We start from the raw sequence: 19,309 nt of genomic DNA on the forward strand, positions 1-19,309 counted from the left end.
CTAGGCTAGCGCTGGAGGCACACCCCTGACTCGCTGTTGGCCGCCGGAGCAACCTCCGGTGTGTCCTCCGCCCGGGGAACCTCAAGGCTCGACGGGTCTAGGGTTCTTTTCTTTTTCCTTTAATAGTGGACGTTTTCACCGCCGGCAGCCCTGGGCAAAGCGGATGCTCTTCCCGCCCCAATGGAGAACGCCGCTGCGGGCCGAATCTCCAGGCCCCGCCCCCTTCCTTTGTTGTGGGGCCTAAGCCTCCACGTGGCCCACGCCGCAGTCCAGACCTCACCTCACCGGCCCAGCGAACGACTGCACCGCTCCCTCCAGGTAGGGCGGCCACCCCTGCCAGCGCCGCTGCGGGCACCAGGCAAACTGCGTGGCAACACCCCTGCAGATCCCTGGGCCCCCTGCAACGCTGCCGCCACCACGCTTCTCTCCCCACACGGCCGCCGACTGCTGCCGCGTGCGCAGGTCCTTTTGTGCGCTCACCTGCCGCGAAAATCAGCAGGCGGAGCGACTTCCTCGTTGCCAGTGTTGTGGGCTGCCACCAGTCTCCGGGGCAGCCCACCGTTGGTGTCGGGATCACCCGACACGAGAGGCGAGCCGGGTAGCAGCCGGCGAACCTCGCGTAGGGTAACACCCTACAGCGCCTGGTCACAACGGGTGCAAGACTCACGGTGCGAGGGTGTCACCCTCAGTTGTCTCAGCCGCGGCTCCGAGGGCACTCAGGCCGCGGCACACAATAGGCCACGTCCACGTGGCAGGCCGCATACACAGAAACACAGACACGAGTTGCCACTTCCTGGGGCTCGGCTGCTCTGCCCTAGCAGCGCCAGCAGAGCCCCTTTTATTACACACGCACGTGAGAGTCATGACAGTCACGGCGCTCACGTCAACCAAAACACTAGACCCCCACACAACACAGGGCACAACTCGCAGGTCCGTCTGTATGGGCTCCTCCTCTGATGTCGCTGGGGTCGGGGCACCCCGTTTCTCCCGGAAGGTCGTATCAGCAGTGAGTCGATCGCAGAGGCAGAAAGCAGAGCGACACCCGCCGGCTCACCTCAATGAAAGTCAATGGTTGCACCACTGCAATCGGGTCCGTCTCCGCCTTGCTCCTCCACTCCACTCCACTCGTGGTCCTGGGGGGGGACCAGCCTCCTATGATCGCTGGAAGTGAAGGATCGATCCCAGAAGGGTGTCACCACAGCATTGGGACACCTCTCAATGTTGCGGTCTGGTCAGCTCTTTCCTTTGGAGTAAAGATCCGATCGGGCCCGGAGCTGCGTGTGCCGGCCCAAGGCTGGCTGTGTAGTAGCGCGCCGAACTGAAAACACTATGTTCTCAGGCAAAAAACAGATAAGTGCTCCAATGAGGCCTCATGGGTAACTGGAGCGGCAGTAACACAAATGCAATATTTACTACTGGTTACACCTCTTTAAATAAGGATTAATCATAAAGTGTGTTTTTAAAATGGTAAACTGAAGCACAAACATTAGCATGCATACATATTACGTCCGACTTATTTGTGATCACCTTTAACGTTTTCCAATATAAACCGCCACATTAATTGAGGCTATAACCTTTAAACTAAGAAGCAGCCCATTGTATTGGGCGAAGGATTAACAACCCAATCCTCGACCTGGCACCACCGCGCAACAGCTGTTGCGCTTGACGATTATTTCTTTATTTTGTAATTTATATAAGGCACACGGCCCAGAGGCAGCTAGCATTGTTTTCGTGTGCGAGTGTCCAAATATTAAAGTAGAAAACCCTTTGCCCACCCTTCATCTCATCCCTATATCTAAGTGTAAAAAAAAAGAAATTGCACTGTTGTGGCATAACCTCTCCTTCCAACTGTTAGAGTTAGGGCGCGCAATATGGCCCTACTGCCTGTTACTACAATAACCATGCAATGGGTAGCAGCCAGGCTGCCCCGTGCACAGTGGAGCAACTACAAAGTAAACACCTGTGGTACATCCACCGCCACCATTATTGAATAGCAACCGATGAGCAACTGGCTTCACTTTGCAATTGCACAGGGAAACCAGTCCTTTTAAAAACCCAACAACATATACACCAATTTCGGATTTCAAAAATAATGCTGACGCATGCTTTCACCAGATTGCATTTTACTACAAATTCCATGCAATGGATAACAATAGCAGTGCCATTTCCATAAAAAATAAAGCATGCATGCAGTACTAATCACCCCTACTAATGTAGTGATCGAGACCCCTAGAGTACCTCTTGTAATAGGCCACTTCTTCCTGTAGTAAAAATACTTTGGCTTTCAGTTCGTTCCTTTCATGCAACACATCACGAAGCTCTTGCAAGGTAAACCTTGGGCGATTGGGATCTTTCAAGTCCATGCTCGATGTATCGGATTCGAAAATATATTCATCGCTATTTGATTCAGTCTGTAAAATAAAATGAAGAATGCTCTTAAAGTGGTAAAGTATAGCGCGTTGAATCAGTCAAATGTTGCTTTCATGGCCACAGATCCAACCCCGAGTAATGTTATACGGGTTTGTTTGTTTGTTTATTTATTTGTATGGCGCACCTTACCCAGGGGCAACAGGGTGCAGGCAAAAAGATAATTCGAAGCTTACAATGTTACAGAAATATACAGTTGAAGTAAAATAAAAATATTCAAGGATTACAGGAATAAGAAATATACAAATCTTCATACATAAAAATCAATATCTATACAGGAGAGAAATATACAGATGTGTATAGGGCTGTTAAGGCGAGGGCAAGGCCGCAAACAAAGGGTATCAATATCTATACATAGGTATAGAAAGTGCAACTAAATACAGGGGTTATTGGAGTTCAGGTGACTGATGAGGTGCCTTCTAAAGTGCAAATATGGTTGATCAGCTCTTAGGTTGTGTGGCAAAGAGTTCCAAAGTGTGGCAGCTTTCACCAGGAAACTGTTGCCACCAATGGTGGAGAGTTTGAATCTGGGAATTATCAGACAGTTGGAATAGACTTTCTCTTTACCTTGTCCATCAGATAACTAGGGGTGGCATTGTTGAGGGCTTTATGGGTTAGGGAGGTCAAGTTTAGTTTGATTTTGTTGTCTGTGGAGAGCCATTTGTGTTGGCGTCTGGCGGTGGAGATATGGTCTCTCTTATTGATGCCGAGGGCAGCTCTCAAGGCATTGTTTTGTAGGATATGTAGCCTGTGGATAATGGCTTTGTTAGCACCGCTATAAAGGGCATTACAATAATCGAGCCTAGCTAGTATGAGTGCTCTTGCCAGGATCATACAGCTGTCATTGGATAGGAATGGTCTGCCTGCTCTTATTAATTTGCAAGTATACGCAGTGGTAGATGCTAGTGAGTTGACCTGTTTAGTGAATGACATAGTGGCATCCAGATAAAAGCCGAGGGTTTTTACTTCCCTGGATACTTTGATAAAATTACCATCTATGTTAAATTCGGCATATTCAAGGCCTAGTTTGTTGATATTAGCGGGGGTACCCAAGATGATGAGCTCTGTCTTGTCATCATTCAGGCATAGACCATGAGATGCCATCCATGCCTGAATGATGAGATATACCCTATTCACCAACTCTCTGTCCTTACTGTGATCCCCTGAAAGTGGGAGGAGAATCTGAGTGTCATCTGCATAGTTAGTGTAGGTGACACCCAGATGGTCCAGATCATCGAACAGGGGTTTGGTGAAGATGTTGTATAGTGTGGGGGAGATGCATGAGCCCTGTGGGACTCCGCAGGTAATAGGAGAGGGGTCTGCTGCTGCTGAAGGGGAGAAGACTCATTGTTCTCTCACTCAGAAAGGATTCAATCCATCTGATAGCTTCTGGGGAGAAATGAGCAGCTGAATCAAGGTGTCTGCAGAGGACCTTGTGGTCGACGAGGTCGAATGCCGTGGAGAGGTCGAGTAGGAGGAGGAGTGCTGTTTTACCCTTGTCCCTCAGATCATCAATTTGGGTTTTCAGATCAATGAGGGCTGTTTCCGTGCCGTGTAATGGGCGGAAACCTGATTGTCTGGAGCCTAGTAATTTGTGTAGTTCTAAGTATTTTTGAATCTGGACATAGGCCACTTTGTCCAAGATTTTCAGTAGGAAGGGTACCGTGGTGATGGGTCGGTAGTTGGTAGGGATGAGAGGATCAAGCGTCTGCTTTTTGAGGAGGGGAAGCACCCAGGATTGTTTTAAATTGGAAGGGATACTGCCTGAGGAAAAAGAGGCGTTTATGAGTTTGGAGATAAAGGGCGACAGGTCTCTGGCTGCGTCCTTGATTATGTGTGCAGGGCAGATGTCGCCTTTACAGTTTGAGGGTTTAAGAGAAAGAATGATTTTCTCAACCTCCAGGGTGGTGGTTTTAGAGAAGGTGAATGAGTTAGTGTGTGTACTTGGTAAGGCATTGGGCGGAGATGTAGGAGAGTTAGTGAGGTTTAAGGAGTCTTTTTTTAGTTGAATTGTGTTTTGTAGGGTGTTTATTTTATTTGCTAGTGCCTGTTGGATGTCTGTGCACCAAGTCTGGTCCTTGGTGCAGGTGTCGGGTGTGGCAATGGGTGACTCAAGTTCCTTCAGTATGGAGAAGAGCTCCTTCATACTTGAGTTGGAGTTGGCAATGCGGATGTTATAGGAATTCCGTTTAGCTAAGCAGATTTCAGCTTTGTAATGACGAGAAATCGTGTCAAGGATGGCTTTCTTTTCACTGGAGGGGCATAGTTTCCAATCAGCTTCACATTTTCGCTTTTTTAGGCGGAGGGCTTTGAGTTCAGGTGTGTACCATTTATTTAAATGGGTTTTTGGCTTGCTGGTGCGAAGTTTGAGTGGGGCAATTCTGTCCATGGTAGTTAACATGATTTTATTATATTTGTGAACTACTGTGTTGGGATCTAGATTGTCTGGCAATGCGTTTAGGGTTGGAAGGATGGCTGGGATGATTTTTTCTACTGAAATATTTTTCTTGTTTCTTGTGAGGCAGGGTGGTGCCAGTGACACGGTTGTGGTAGGTGGTCTAGAGGTCAGTAGGTTAAATGAGACCAGCGAGTGGTCAGTCCAAGGTAGTGGTGTGGTGGTGGAGATGACCGCTGAGCAGTTAGCATCAGCAACCCAGTCTAGGGTTCTTCCCTTCAGGTGGGTGGGTAGGTTAACTTTTTGTGAGAGTCCGAGTGATGAGATCGTATTGGCTATGGTAGAGGCATGTAGGTCTGCTGGGTCGTTAAACCCTAGGTTAATGTCACCTAGTAGCAGTAGTTGTGAGGTGGTTTTCGCATTGTTGGAAATTAGGTTATGCAAATCTTCCTCGAAGGTCCCGAGTGGACCTGGTGGTCTGTAGATCAGGTGGATAGTGAGGGATTGGGTGTTGTTTATAGGGAGTTTGGCAGTGAGGGATTTGCACGATTGCAGAGTTTGGGTCCGGGCTAGTCTGAGAGCTAAACTTTCTTTGGATATGATGGCGATGCCACCGCCCCGGTTGCCCACCCGGTCCTGCCTGGATATGGTATAGCCATCTGGGATGGCCAACATTAGAGACGGGCCTGCTGCATTGTGGAGCCAGGTTTCAGTTAGAGCAATAAAATCTAATTTATCTTTAATAATTAGGTCTGCTATATCAAGGGCATGTGCGACCAATGATCTAGTATTGAGGAGAGCTCCTTTGTAGGAGTGTACATCCGTTTTTACGGAGATGTTTGTATGAGCGATAGGTTTGGACTTGGTTGTGGGGATGGCAGGGCCTCTGGTGGAGCTTTTGGCTTCGCATTTGGAGTCAGACAGGAATCTTCGGGGCGGCTCATATAGTTTAGAGAGTCTAGCGCGAAGTTTGTTGTTTCTTTCGGTGGTAGGGCAGGGGTGGGAGGCAAGGGTTATAGGTCCTGACTTGCGATGATACCTTGGGCAGGAAGGGTCAGAATAGTAACTAGTTATGTAGGAATCGTTGGTGAGACTGGTGCCTGGCTGGGAGGGAGGGGGGGGGCCCTGAGTCGGTATCCTGAATGGGAATATCTGGGGATGCGGGCGTGGCCATCGCACAGAAGATGAGTAATATAGTTAGCATTTTCTGCAGTACTGCGCTGGCGTTGTGTGAGCAGAGTGGGAGTAGCAATGTGGGTGCTATCTAGGAGATGGGGTATAGGCAGGAAAGATAGGGTAGGATGGCAGTCCGGCTGCAGGTCAGTGGAATTCAGGGTAATGGCTAAGTTCAGTGTGCTGTAGCGTGGCCCAGTATAGTAATAGAGCAGGGGGATAATGCGATTCGGTGGTATGGCAGTTAGGACACAGGGATACTGCAGTACAGTGGGGAGGCAATTCAGACCAGGGGAAAATGCAATATAGTGATATGGCGTTTCAATGCCGTGGCCGTTCAAAGCAGGGCGAGAAGCAATATAATCACGTACAATTCAATTCAGGGCAGGGCAGTACAGATGCAGTATGCAGATAGGGCAGTGGTACCTAGATTCAACATTGGGCATATGGCACAAATACAGTATGCAGATAGGGCAGTGGTACCTAGATTCAACATTGGGCATATGGCACAAATACTAGATTCAACATTGGGCATATGGCACAAATACTAGATCCAACATTGTGCATAAGGCACAAATACAGTATGCGGGTCACTAGCATTAAGGAGCAGCTCTAGTGCTCGCAGGTTGGTGGGTAGGTGAGTAAGTTCAACGATGCAGAGTCACGTGGGTATGTAAAGCATTAAGCATCTGATGCATCAATAATACTTACTAATTGAGTGATTCGTAAAATGGGAAAGGCCACGTCAGAGAAAAGCAAGGGACTATGGTATAAAAAAAAAAACGTTATGGTGCAGCCAGCCACACTTAATAATAATAATATGGTATTTATTGAGCTCGGACCCCAGCTTCGAGAAGCAACAGTGCTTTACAGCTGTAGACATGCATAACAGAGCGCTTATACAGGGGTGGGGGTTTTACACATGGGCACAGAGGAGGGGTACAGCTGTACCGGGTGCAGGGTTGGACTGGCGGCATCGGCCACTGGCCGATGACCTTTGAGGACCTGGGGGGCCGGTTTTCATGAGGCCACCCCAGGCCCGTTTTCTTTGCCAGTAAAAAATGTTTAGGAAAAAAATATCTGCAGCAGGCAGGAGGCAGCAGCGACTCATGTCTCTTGTGGACCATTTCAGTGTTTTTAAATTAAATAGTTGATGTTGCAACTTGCTTGTCTGTGAAATTTTGTAGAGATGGATGACAGTGTGTGCAGCTCGTCTTAGGGGCGCCGGAAAGGAATCTCTCTCTCTCTCCGGTGTTGGTTCCATTCGTTCCACTTCCAGCTCAGCCATACCATCCCATGGCCCAGGGGCTGGGGCCTGGACCCTTGAGCTGGTGCTGCTGCTGACTGTTACCTGACCTGGCGGGAGCATAATTATTCATCAAAGCAAGGTAACAACAAGTTGTTAACTTGCTTTGACGATTTGCAAATTGCAAAAATTGCAGATGCATATTATATGGATGATGAGCATGCATCTTGCATGATACATCAAGGGCCGGCCGTGCTCCTTGTGATGATGAGAACTGACTGTTTGTTTCTATGTTAATACGAACACTGGGCCCGGCGGACGCGAGCCCGGGCCTAGTGCAACTGTCTGCAGCATCCTGGGCTGGGGGGCGGGGCTGCAAACTAAGTTCACAAGTTCCTTTCAACTTTGCAGGAACTAACAACAACAAATTTATTGCCCTGCAAAGTTGAAAGCAACTTCTGCCTGGGGATCCGACAGACTCTCTGCTGCCATGGACACGTGACTGAGAGGATATAGTGGGCCTCCCCTCCTCACTGGGCATTATTTTTTGGCCACCCACCGGCCACCGCACCCTGACCCCGCCACCCCACGACGAGGCAGCCTTCCAGTGCCAGCACAGCAGCAGCAGACAAGCCGAGGACCCGCACACCCACCGGCGGTCCCGGGCCCCGGCCGCACTCCGCAGCACCACCACTGAGCCACAGCCCGGCCACACAGCCGTCCGCAGCAGACAGTGTCAGACCCACCGTGACCTGACCCGGCCCGAAGTAGTCAACGTGACGTCAGCGAGTCGCGTCATCGTGAAAATCTGGTAAAAAGAAAAGATTAGAAAGATTGATCGTTCCGTGTGCAAGCATGGAACATTACCCGAGGGGCACGAGATGAGGGAGATGGAAAGGGCGACATTGGAGGTGCTGTGGTCGGAGAGGCCTTTGCATGGAATATGCTTCAGCTTTCCAATATCAGAAATCTCACCAAATGATCCAGTCTCCCCGCTCATTATTTCAACTCTCCTCCAATACGTGCCTCATTTTTTAGGAACCTGCAAACCAGACCACGCTATCATTGCCCTTTCCCCCCCTTTGATTATGTCCACGATTAACGTCTCCTTCATTGGCAGCCATTCATGTTTCCTGAGGGAGACTAGGTAATGATTTGTGGAAGAAAAATCATTTGTTACAAATTGCGAGGAATTCACTTAGCTTGACACTTCCCTCTGCTGGACACCCCTTTTGCACTAATAGGTACAATTTGTCTTAGGGGGTGCTATCGAAATTGGAGAGGACAGGCAGTCCAGGTGTTTATTTTAACGTCTTTAAGTATAATCACCCCATGTCAATTGTTAAACTGTGGTGATGATGATCATGTTCAAGTGCGGCATCATGGCCTTTCATTCTTTTCAGTTGCAAAGTGCCTCGAGTCCCAGGGGGGCCCTGAGCCGCTGACCCCATGTTTTACTATAAAGGCACACGTGTTTAAAACTATGCATAAAGGGCTTGAGGTTGCCTTTGCTGGCGCCCTCACTAACTGCAGCTGTGGAGTATTCTGCAGCCACTCCTTTTTGTTACCTCATTGCTGTTCCACGCCGGGTTTCAATTCATGCCCAATTTGATGGATACCCGGCCCTCAGCGCTTGTCGCCAGGTTAATGTCCAGCCAAGCTGCTCTGCTCGGGTCTGGAGCACCTCTTTTTCTTAATAAAACGATAGCTCCTTGCTGTATTGCCCACAGCTCTGGTCGTTAGCGCCTCCTTCATGCTTTCTTCACTGCATGCTGCTGATTCTCCATTGGGGGCATCGTGGCAAGGTGTGATGCAATAGGACTGTGCCCCATTTGCCGTTTTCGTTGTGCCCCTACCTACTCTGCGCCTTGCTCCCAGTGAATACAGGATACAGTAACCTATACACTAATGATGTGATTGGAGCGTTTGGAGCTTTGCTGCTTGCAGCGGCAATATTACCTGGACGCTGGCTGCTTGCACTCTTTCCTGGACCCCAGAATGGGACTACCTCATCCAGTCAGTGACCCTCCTGCTTTGTGATTCCAAGCCCCCCCACAGAGGTTCCCTGATCCTGACATTTTTTGGTATGACTTTTCTCCTGCGCGTCTTAATCTGTGTTGTAGACACATAGCTTGCTTCAGGGGATCCGTGCAAAAGGCAGGCATCATGATAGGAGGCTGCTCAGCAGGTTGAGAGACTGTAGTGGAGATCTGCGTTTAAGCTGCATGACGCTGCTCATTTTGTAACCCTTGTACAGCCTGGGTCCCTTAGTTTTTTTTTAAGAAGGGATATATATTTGTTTATAAAAACCTGCTTTGTTTTTATCAAGATGAGAAAAGTAAAAAGGTTGACATCTGCACTGCTTTTTTATAGTTAAGTTACTGTGCATGTAGCAGTGTGCATGAGATTAGTGGTGCATAAACGAACAGCACACATGTGTACCAGGCGGCCATGGCTGATCCTGGGTCTTGGCAGGGGGGTCCAAATAGACCTTTGAAATGGGCCACTGGTCACCTTCAATCAGCCCTGATCATGTTTGTTTCCGCCGAGCACCGTGTGTAGACTGCACTGTTGCGCGTGGCGTCTTACAGATGAGTCATGTGCCACAGACTAGTGCCAGCAGCCAGCGCGCCATTGCCACTGCCAAGGTCGACGTCGTCGGTAGTCCACCCAGGTGTGTGGGCGCCCGCTTAAGGAGCCCTGCCGGCCGCCCCCAGACAGATACCTCTGATGCCTGCGGGCTGCGCTGTGCACCCCCAGGGCGTGTGGTGCACCTGTTTGTATTATGCCAATGCCAGGGTGCCAGGCGCCACCACAGTGGCTCTCAGATGTCACCAGTGCTCCATGCACAAGGACTACTTGGTCCATGGCGCTTAGAAAGCTGTGGGTATTAAGCGCGTTATAAATAACCAATCGCATCATTTACCGTAATAATGCACTAGACACCGGCTACAGGATTTAGAGACCTCTGCCATGCAGTGTATGTATGCTCCTGGGGCCAGCTCTCTTTCTGCATATTTGTGCTATGCTACTGTGGGTTCCTAATGCTCTACCTTGCTGTGTGAAACGCTATTCTTTCTTAGGTTTGGTATTGTATACTATGTTATATTTGTATGCTAATGCTACATCATATTATGCTACTGGGACATGTAAAGCAATGTTGGCCTGTTAGAGTCCATGTCGTTTAATGTTAAAACAAAACTGTTCCTTTTAATATACGCCTTCCCTTTATTTGAGTGTTGGGACCGGGCCCTGCAGAACAGACCTTTGTTGGCATTCCACCCATACACATAGGTGTCCCTGTTGCATCCTTGAGTTGCGTTTCCCTTTCCAATTCCAAACCACCAGTTTGTGCACCTTTCGGCCAGGTGACTGTTCTGGACATCACACACACACACACACAGAAAAGCTTACATTTATTAATAGGAGTATGCATTTCCCTCCGCATTCAGCATCATTTGCTACAGTTGCTGTGTATAATGTTTTTCACAAAGCAGATGTGAATGTGTACATTACAAACGCTCACATTGTCATCTCCGCTGTGAATGTCCTGCAATGCTTGCTTGCTGGCGCAAGTGATGAGGGTGTGTAAGGGTCTCCTGTCACTTGTTCCAGGAAAGGTTTGTCTCTAGCTCCAAGTGCCCTAAATGTTGGTTTACTACTCAATGCGTTCATAACAGACACTGAATGCTGCCCCATATCTAGAAAAAAAGAAAGGCTTTATGGTGCGACCATTATTAAGCATTGAGAATTCCGCTCACTTTGAAATATTTATCAGATAAACATGCCCTTTGCTGCATTCACAACTCACCGCATCACAATTTCCCAGCTAATAGCCATTAAGAACTGCCATTAGACAGAAGGCTGCCGCTGTTCTGAAAGAGGGAACAATTCAGCGAAAAGACTGGCGCATTAATATTTAACTGGAAATAGCCTAGAAATTACATGTCTGCATAGAGTAAACCACACTAATAAAAGTGGGGTTTCAGCTTTCATCTAAGGAGCGGGGGAAAGCTCTATTGCGGCACAGACATCGCCAGTCGGGAAATTCTTTAGCAATTTGCATCCTCCAAATGAAACAAGGAATACATCAACACATCACAAATCATCCTCTATTGTTTTTTAGCTCAATTTGACAATTTGTATACAACCTTTATGGGCCTGGATGCTCTACTCCTTTTTTTGTGACCGACTATGGTTTAGCCCCTAGGTATTGGGGGATGCTTCTTCGGAGCACATCATATCTTTGTTACAAACCATGGACTGTATTTATATGATATATACAGTGTTTATTGGGTTTTCGTCATCTTTACCTTGTTTCTTTTTGCAGGCAGGTCACTGTTCAAGTATCCATTCATGTCAGGCCTTAGCACGGAATTACCGGCAACAGCCAGCCAGGCGAGCCCATCCCTGTGGGTAACCACCCACTAGTGACTGTATAACTTGTATAGCACACTTAAACCACTTTGGCAGCCTTTATTATGCACGCCTGTTGTCTCCCCCCAGAAGTACGGCCATCCTACGCTCCATTCTAGCCTATAAGCAGCACAGTGACCAGGCAGAACTCCCATCCTATTCCTCCTCTTTCAATCTGGCCAAGTTTTGTTATTGTGAATTTGCATTGCATCCAGACCCAATGTGTGCTAGGGCAAAAGGAAAACCTGGATTATACTCCTCTCAAAAACTGGGGTGGAGGATAGGATGATTACTCAAATGTGTGCATTTGTGTGAATGCGGCAGGAATTCACTTGCTACATGTATGTTGCTGCATGCACCCTTGGCGTTTTTCATAAGTTAATTACAATGCAGCTTTCCTTTTTTGCCTACTACTTTTTTCTGAGACGTCATACCATAATACAACGTCCAGGCCACTGCAGGCCTGGAGAAATAACATGCATGCATCCAATTCATTTACCATGCCATGGGACTGGATTACTGTTAGACTCAGCATTTTATAGACCCAGCTGGATATTGTTCTCTTTTTTGGGAGGGAGGTTATGGTGAGGCTGGGGAACAGTCAAATCTGATAATGCTGCCAAGTACTTGTTTCCTCTTAATGAAATTATATTTTGGATGTTGGCAGCCAGGTTACTTAGACCTACTGTGATAAAGTTAGGAATCCGATTAAGCAAATTTTATTTTTTAGGAGAGAAATGGATTAAAAAAAAAAGAAAGGGAGGAGCAGAAAAACTAAGAAGAGAAAAAAAGCGAATTGAAGAGGAAATACGCAAAACAAAAACATTGAAGATGTGTTTACAGGTCACACCATCAAAATGTCACGTGGTGGTATTGCTGGGAGAAAAGTGGATTCGGGTGACCAGCCATCTTCTTCAGGTACAAGTCTTAAATCTGGTTCTTCACTGGACCCATCAACAAGAGCTCCAGATGTGAGAAGACTAGAAGCCAGAGTCTCTACAGTTATTGGAGACATCTCAACAGAGGCAGATGCTGCAACAACTACAATGTCAGCAATCATTGAAGGTGCCCCCCCAACCCCGAAAGGAAGTGTCGGAATCAAGTCTGCCAGAAATAATTGAGGCTGCCCATCTCGAGTAAGAGGCAGCCGGTGGTGGTACCAGTCTGCCACAAACAATTGAAGATTCCCCCAAGTTGGAAGTGTCAGACACAAGTCTGCCAGAAATAATTTGAGACATCATTCCCCCCCAGAGGAAGTGGCAGGTACTAATCATTCGGAAGAATCTTTATCTGCTTTACAACATACTGAAGACTCAGGGAATGGGGGTGTGAAGCACAGAGCACGGAAAGCTGATCTACAGGTGGCAGACTATTTGTTTCAACGCCCAAAACCAGATCAACTTTCCTATTTCTCTCAGCACCATCCAATTCAACCTCCCAAACAGACACATTAAAGCAAGCTTAGCCTTTTGGAGGAAAGACGGGGGAAAACGGTACTGGATAAGTTACTCTGAAATACAAAAGGCCCTTTTCTGCACAGTTTGTTTAGTGTTTACTAAAGGTGCAGAGAGGGGTTTTTCATCAATGGGATGAAAAACTAGAGGCGTATTTACCAGCACACTGCAGAACATGAGGCAGGCCAAGGTCACCGGAGGTGCACAGATTCATGTATGTTCAACTTTTCAGGGGTCGACATAGGCGGTTAACTCCTTCACCGACAGAAATTAGCTCGAAGTGAGCAAATCAGAAAAAGGAGAGTCATATTGGAGCGCGTTATTCACGTTGTAAAAGTCATTGGGAAAAGGGGGCTCAATTTTTGTGGGCAATCAGAGTCCATGTCCGAGCTGGATAATGAAGAGCTGGATCATGGCAACTTACTTGAAATCCTTCTGCTCCTAAGTAAAGATGACAGACCTCTAAAGGAACATATTGAGGCCATTCAAACCAAATCCAAAAAGAAAACTGGGCAAGGACGGGATGCTTCTGTGACTGTCATGTCAAAGACTACAGTTGGGAATGTGATTGAAGCCATTTCCAAACTGATCAAAATGGTAATCTGTCAAGAAATAAAGGAAGCAGGGATATTTTCCATTCAGATATACTCAACCCAAGATGTGAGTGTTACTGATCAGTGCTCTATAATTATTAGATATGTTACTGACACTGCACATGAACACCTACTAGCAGTAACCAACTGCACTTTGTCTACTGGAAAGGGGCTGTTTGAGTTGGTGCAGAGTGTTATTAAAGATTATGGATCTACGCAAGTGCATTGGGAATTCAACCGATTGTGCATCCAATATGCAGGGGCAGTACAATGGTCTCACATCCTGGCTCAGTAAGGAATCCCCCTGGTCAAATACATTTCTGGTGCTATGCACATGTATTAAATCTTGTACTTGTAGAAGGGACACAAGTATCAAATGAATCCACGTCTTCGTTTGGCGTGCTACACTCCTGTGCCATTTTTTTCACGGAGTCCTACAAAAGGATGGATGTGTGGCGTGAGCTCCGCACAATCCAAATAATAGGAGAAACAAGGTGGTGGGCATAGGATGCAGCACTACGGAAAGTTTTTGGCTCCTTTAATAACCCAAACAAAGCAATGTTCATTGATATGGTTGTTGCATTCAATAATATTGGCTCAAATACAGATAAATTCAATGCAAACGTCTGTTACCGAGCTTTAAAATTTGCGGAGGCTCTGTGCACATTCCAAACAGTGCTCAAAGCCCAGTTATATCTCAGAGTATTTAATTCGACAGCCCCATTATCTAAGTACCTCCAGACAAGTGGAATTGACATCCTGCAGGCACAAAGAATGGTCTTGGACACTACAAAAGCGCTTCCCGCACAGTCAAGAAATTTTGATTCTGTGTATTCTGCAGCTGAAAAATTTGCAGAATAGGCCAACGTGGGCTTGGAAGAGAAAGGCTATGATAAAGGAGTGGAAACTGCACTTCCAGAGGGGAGAGTGTCCCACAAAAAGAGGATGCCTGGAATGAATGCAAGGGATGAGCGAATCACCTTGGCTAAAGACCGGTTTAGAGTTACTGTACATAATGCCATTATGGACAACATTCTTCAAAGCCTAACTAGTCGTTTTAAAACCCACTCATCTCTTGCCGCAGATATAGAATGCCTGGATCCCAAAAATGTCAATGAAAGTCTGCCCGACAATGTGCTCCTTGCTTGAAAGACTGGATGACTCCATAACGCTACAGGGGTTAAGGGAATAACTCTCAGACTTTGCAAGCAAGTGGACTAAACTGAGGACACTACCAGAAGAGTATGCCTTTGAAGCCCTACATAGTGAAGATCCAGCACTACAAGAGTTTGGAGAGCTACCTTTAGTACAGAAATGCAATACATGCCGTAACTGTGCAATATGTTGCTATGCAATTCTAAAAAAGGTATGAACTTTTTAGTAGTGCTTACCGGCAATTGTATTTGACATACAAGTTCATCTTGACCTTATCTTGCACACCAGTAGCATGTGAAAGAAGTTTTTCAAAATTTCAAGGACAACCTTGAAGCCTTTATGCTTATGCCTGTGGAGCGTAATGTGCTTGTCCAATTCCATATCCGGACATAATCGACCTGGTTGCACATAAAAGTGCATTTGTTGCAGGAACTCTTAATGGAGTGATTTCCAGGATTTTCATGAAGCTGGAAGCAGGATTTCCAGGAGCTGTGGACCCTGTCGCAGAACTGTATGCAAAGTTATGTTTTATGAGTTGTGTTATTGTGTCATCATTTGGCTGTACTGCTTAGTAAATGCAACTCCATTTTCATTACTGGTGTCAACGAGTAGACATGCTTTGAGTCTGGTTCTGCAAAATAAGTATTTTACTATGTGATGATTTTTTTTTTTTTAAAAACAAAAAAGGAACGTTTTCACTTTCTCAAGCGTTTACACAAACGCTAACATGCAACAGACATATGAACCCTCCATAAGTAGCATTTTCTGTTAAATCGTGAATTGACATGATTCACGGGTGATGGTTTGAGGGCCACTTTTTTTGAGGTGAGGGGTGGGCCACTTTTTGGGTGTCCGGGCCTATTTCTTGTCCCAGTCAGACCCTGATCGGGTGGTCGGGAGAGAGGGGGTGCAGCATCTAGCTTGTCAGGTGGCACAAGGGGCGATATGATGGCCTAGGCGTTGAGGCAGAGCAATTCCTTGGAGAATCCTTTTCAACTCTTTGTTCTCCTGGCATGGACAGAAAAGTGTGTTAGTTGCATACTCTTCATTTTTGCTTCTTCCTTGTCTCATGCCTGGATTGGTAAGGAGCAGACCGGTTGCCCTCATCTTGGTCTAGTGAATCCAGAGGTATGGGTTTAATTTCCCCCTTTGATGCCCCTGTGATGTGTGGGGTACTAATTTGCTGGTTGTCAGCTGGTTGGCTGATTAAGTCTCCAAATTCTTTCCGTAGGTGTGAAGCTCTACACGTGCCTGTGTCCACAAGCAGTGTATGCACATCATTTGCTTAACTTGAGTATTTCATTGTGTGCTAGATAGTGCAATCTGTTTTGCTGGGTTTGTACTTCTCTACTGCAGCATACACCTGTTGACAACCCACTCCTCTGCAGGCATCTCCAGTGTGCGCGTCCCGACAAGCCATTGCCTAAAAACATTCTACACGGGTGGCAAGATACACAGTAGTCTAATGTGTGGCACCCCTCTCCAGAAATTGCCAACAGTGTGTGAAATGACCAACTCCTGCTCCCCGAGCTGCTCCATGCATGAAGCTATTGGGTGGCAATTCTCCAGTTCGTTGCCTTGCACCGCTTATGGGCTGCTGTCTGAAATCATACACCAGAGTCTCCCTACGCCCAGCAGCAATAGAGTTCCTTGTGGGTCTGCAATTCTCCAGACTGTCTCAGCCTCTAGGGTGTCCCTACTTGGTCTGCACTGCCTCAGGTCATTGCTGCGCCTTAAACGTGCTGCTCAGGGCAACCCCCGCATCAAGGGGGAGCTTCTGGATGTGGCACCCAGCTCACTTCAAAGTGCACACCCTGGCCACTAGGTGCAGTTTCCTCTGCGCATGGATCACTCCTTTATGCTGGTAGTGATCACGTGGCTTCCTGCACAGAGTTAGACAGAGCTTAACACCTCAACTGGTGGCCCTGCCGGATGGGGTCATCTCTGCCTTTATCTCCTACTGGCTCACTCACCTTCACATATAGGAGGCATTTTTACAAGAGAGTCACGATATAAACACACCCCACCATCAGCTGCATTCTCATTCTCTTCTCTATTTGCCAGACAATGATACACAGGTCTAGAATGCACCTAGCACCACAACAAAGGCAGATTCTTGGTATCAGTGTAAGACATGAATGTAAGTAGATGACACGTCTCTTGTGATGCTTTAAGAGTCTGGGTTTTATTCTGAGTGTGCCCAGGCAGTATCTTCTCCTACTGGGAGGAATGTAGTCTAGGGGAGAGGGACAGGAACAGGGTGGTCAGGGGTTGCCTCTCTTCGTCTGTTCCTTTGTAAGTGCAGGTAACAGCCTTTCCCAGGGACAGTCACTCCACAGGATGTTGGCCTGGGAACAGGAATCATAGGGCACACCCATCCACAAAAGGTCTTACACTAGGGTGCTGTATATCTAAAAAGGCATGTGATCCTATTGGGAAGGGGTGGGGTTAGTGCAGACAGGGAGAGCTCCGTACACAGTTGAAGGTTTCCACCATCTTGTTACACTCTGCCTCTCCTTCCTTTCCCCTCCACTTCCTCCAACACAAAGCACACTGGGTGTGACGTCAGAAGGGCAAAGTCCAATCCTTTTAAGAACAGGGATTGGACCTTTAAAAGCAGGCTAGCTTTAGTCCCTCAGACGAATCTCAGACACCTATATAATCAACTAACCACCTCCCTGCTCCCCTAAGTAACCAAACATTAGAGAAGAAAAATTAAGAACTCCTCCTGCATGTCAGGAAGCCTGCGATGGGTTGATAAAGAATGTGTGGAAATGAAGAGCCTGTTACAATCTCGTATTAAACAGAGTGGGGGAAGAGACGAGGAGACTGCCTCCAGACCAATGATTCAGTCCAAACCCCTCTAGGGGGGTGCGGGGGGATAATCTGGTTCCCCAAGCGGGGGGGGGGTCTTCTAGTCTATGTATCAGATAGTGAAACTTGTGAGCTGAGGAAACCAGGCCATCAGAATGTCCACTTTTCACTGAAGCAATAATCAGCAAATCTATTGATCACATGGCATCTGGCAAAGCTCCAGGCCCCAATATGATCCCTGCTGAGGTCTTTAAAGCGCTAAAGGACTGGTGGGCCCAAATCTTCAGCATGGTTTTCCTCTTTTTCCTAAGCAGTGGAACATGTACCCACTGTTTTGGTGAAATTTAATCGTAGTCCCTCTGTATAAAAAGGGCCCTACAAATGAGGTCAAACCCAACAGGCCAATCAGTTTGATTGACAGATTGTAAAATCTTGTGTCACATAATTCCTCAGGAACTGAATAGGTGTTTTGATGAGAATCATGTTTTAGATCAGGCTCAAGGTGGTTTTAAGATCAGGGCTTTCAACTATGGACCAGGCCTTTGTTCTCTGGCATTTATCATGTATGCCTTGATTAAGAAAACACCCCTCAATGCAACCTTTTTAGACTCCCCCCCCCCCCTTTCCCCCTCCCCACCTTTGGCCTTGTGGTCAGAGAGGCTGTGGATGAAACTTGCATCTATGGGGATAGAAAAAGGTGTGTTGGACATCATTCGAGCTCTCCACAACCATACCACTATTCAGATAAGGTTTGGATCACATGGACAACTGACATGAAAAAAACAAAACTACGAGAGGGGTTAAACAAGGATGTCTACTTGCCCCAGTACTTTTCTGTTTATATATAAACAAGGCAAAATCAGTGGAGAGAGCTGCAAAAGATATCGGTAATAGAGGGATTGCTGGTGCCCCTGCTCCTGTATGCGGCTGACTCTGTCCTTCTTGGCAGTGCACCCAATGCTCTCAGGGCACAAGTACAGGCAGCTTTTGCCACCCTTTATTCCCATAGCCACCTAAATATGACTAAAGGCAAGTCAAAAGTAATGATTTTCAGAAATGCGAACAGTGGCAGGTCCAATCCTAGCTAGCTTGATGCTTGAGGGGGAAGCAATAGATGTAGCAGACGTAAAATGATTTTCTTATGAGTAAAAAAGGTAAGTCAATTTCCCAATGGCAGTATTTTAATGTTTTAACAGCAAAACAAATGTTTTTGTATTGTTTCTTTGCTCCTAGTTATTCTGGTGTATTAAAAGATACACATTTACTTTTTCTGATCAGGCAGTAATAGTAATGTTTCCCCTCTTGCACTACTGGTCCAAACATATCCATGGAGCTGTTTTGGTGAAAGCAGGGGCACACGGTGCTATATTTCAGTTTACTATCTTTTATGGGGGAGTATTTTTAACTCTATTTTTTGGGAGTATTTTCCTATTTGTAGAGAGTAAAAGTGGCTGATCCGCTCAGTATCTGTAGGACTGGTAGAAATAATATGCCTACCATCTATGTGTAGTTTGATAATCACAAGGCTATCATTCATGGTCCAGATGTTTTGTTTTACAATCCTTTATACTTGCCCACACATCAACAGTAGCAGTGTTCCCAGGGCTCATTTATTCCTCCCCCCCAACCTACAGAT

The 19,309-nt window shown here is 46.8% G+C and overlaps 1 protein-coding gene across 3 annotated transcripts in view; it reads right to left on the bottom strand.

The window, feature by feature from the left end:
* RILPL1 (Rab interacting lysosomal protein like 1) overlaps positions 1–19,309 on the bottom strand; it is a 371,426-nt gene that overhangs the window by 120,137 nt on the left and 231,980 nt on the right. For all 3 annotated transcript variants that reach the window (XM_069619682.1, XM_069619681.1, XM_069619680.1), the window contains one exon: positions 2,239–2,411. In XM_069619682.1, the coding sequence (XP_069475783.1) occupies positions 2,239–2,411 (173 nt within the window). The remainder of the gene's footprint in view (positions 1–2,238; positions 2,412–19,309) is intronic.

Source organism: Ambystoma mexicanum, chromosome 10, assembly GCF_040938575.1.
Source record: "Ambystoma mexicanum isolate Mex_15411 chromosome 10, UKY_AmexF1_1, whole genome shotgun sequence".
NCBI lineage: Eukaryota > Metazoa > Chordata > Amphibia > Caudata > Ambystomatidae > Ambystoma > Ambystoma mexicanum.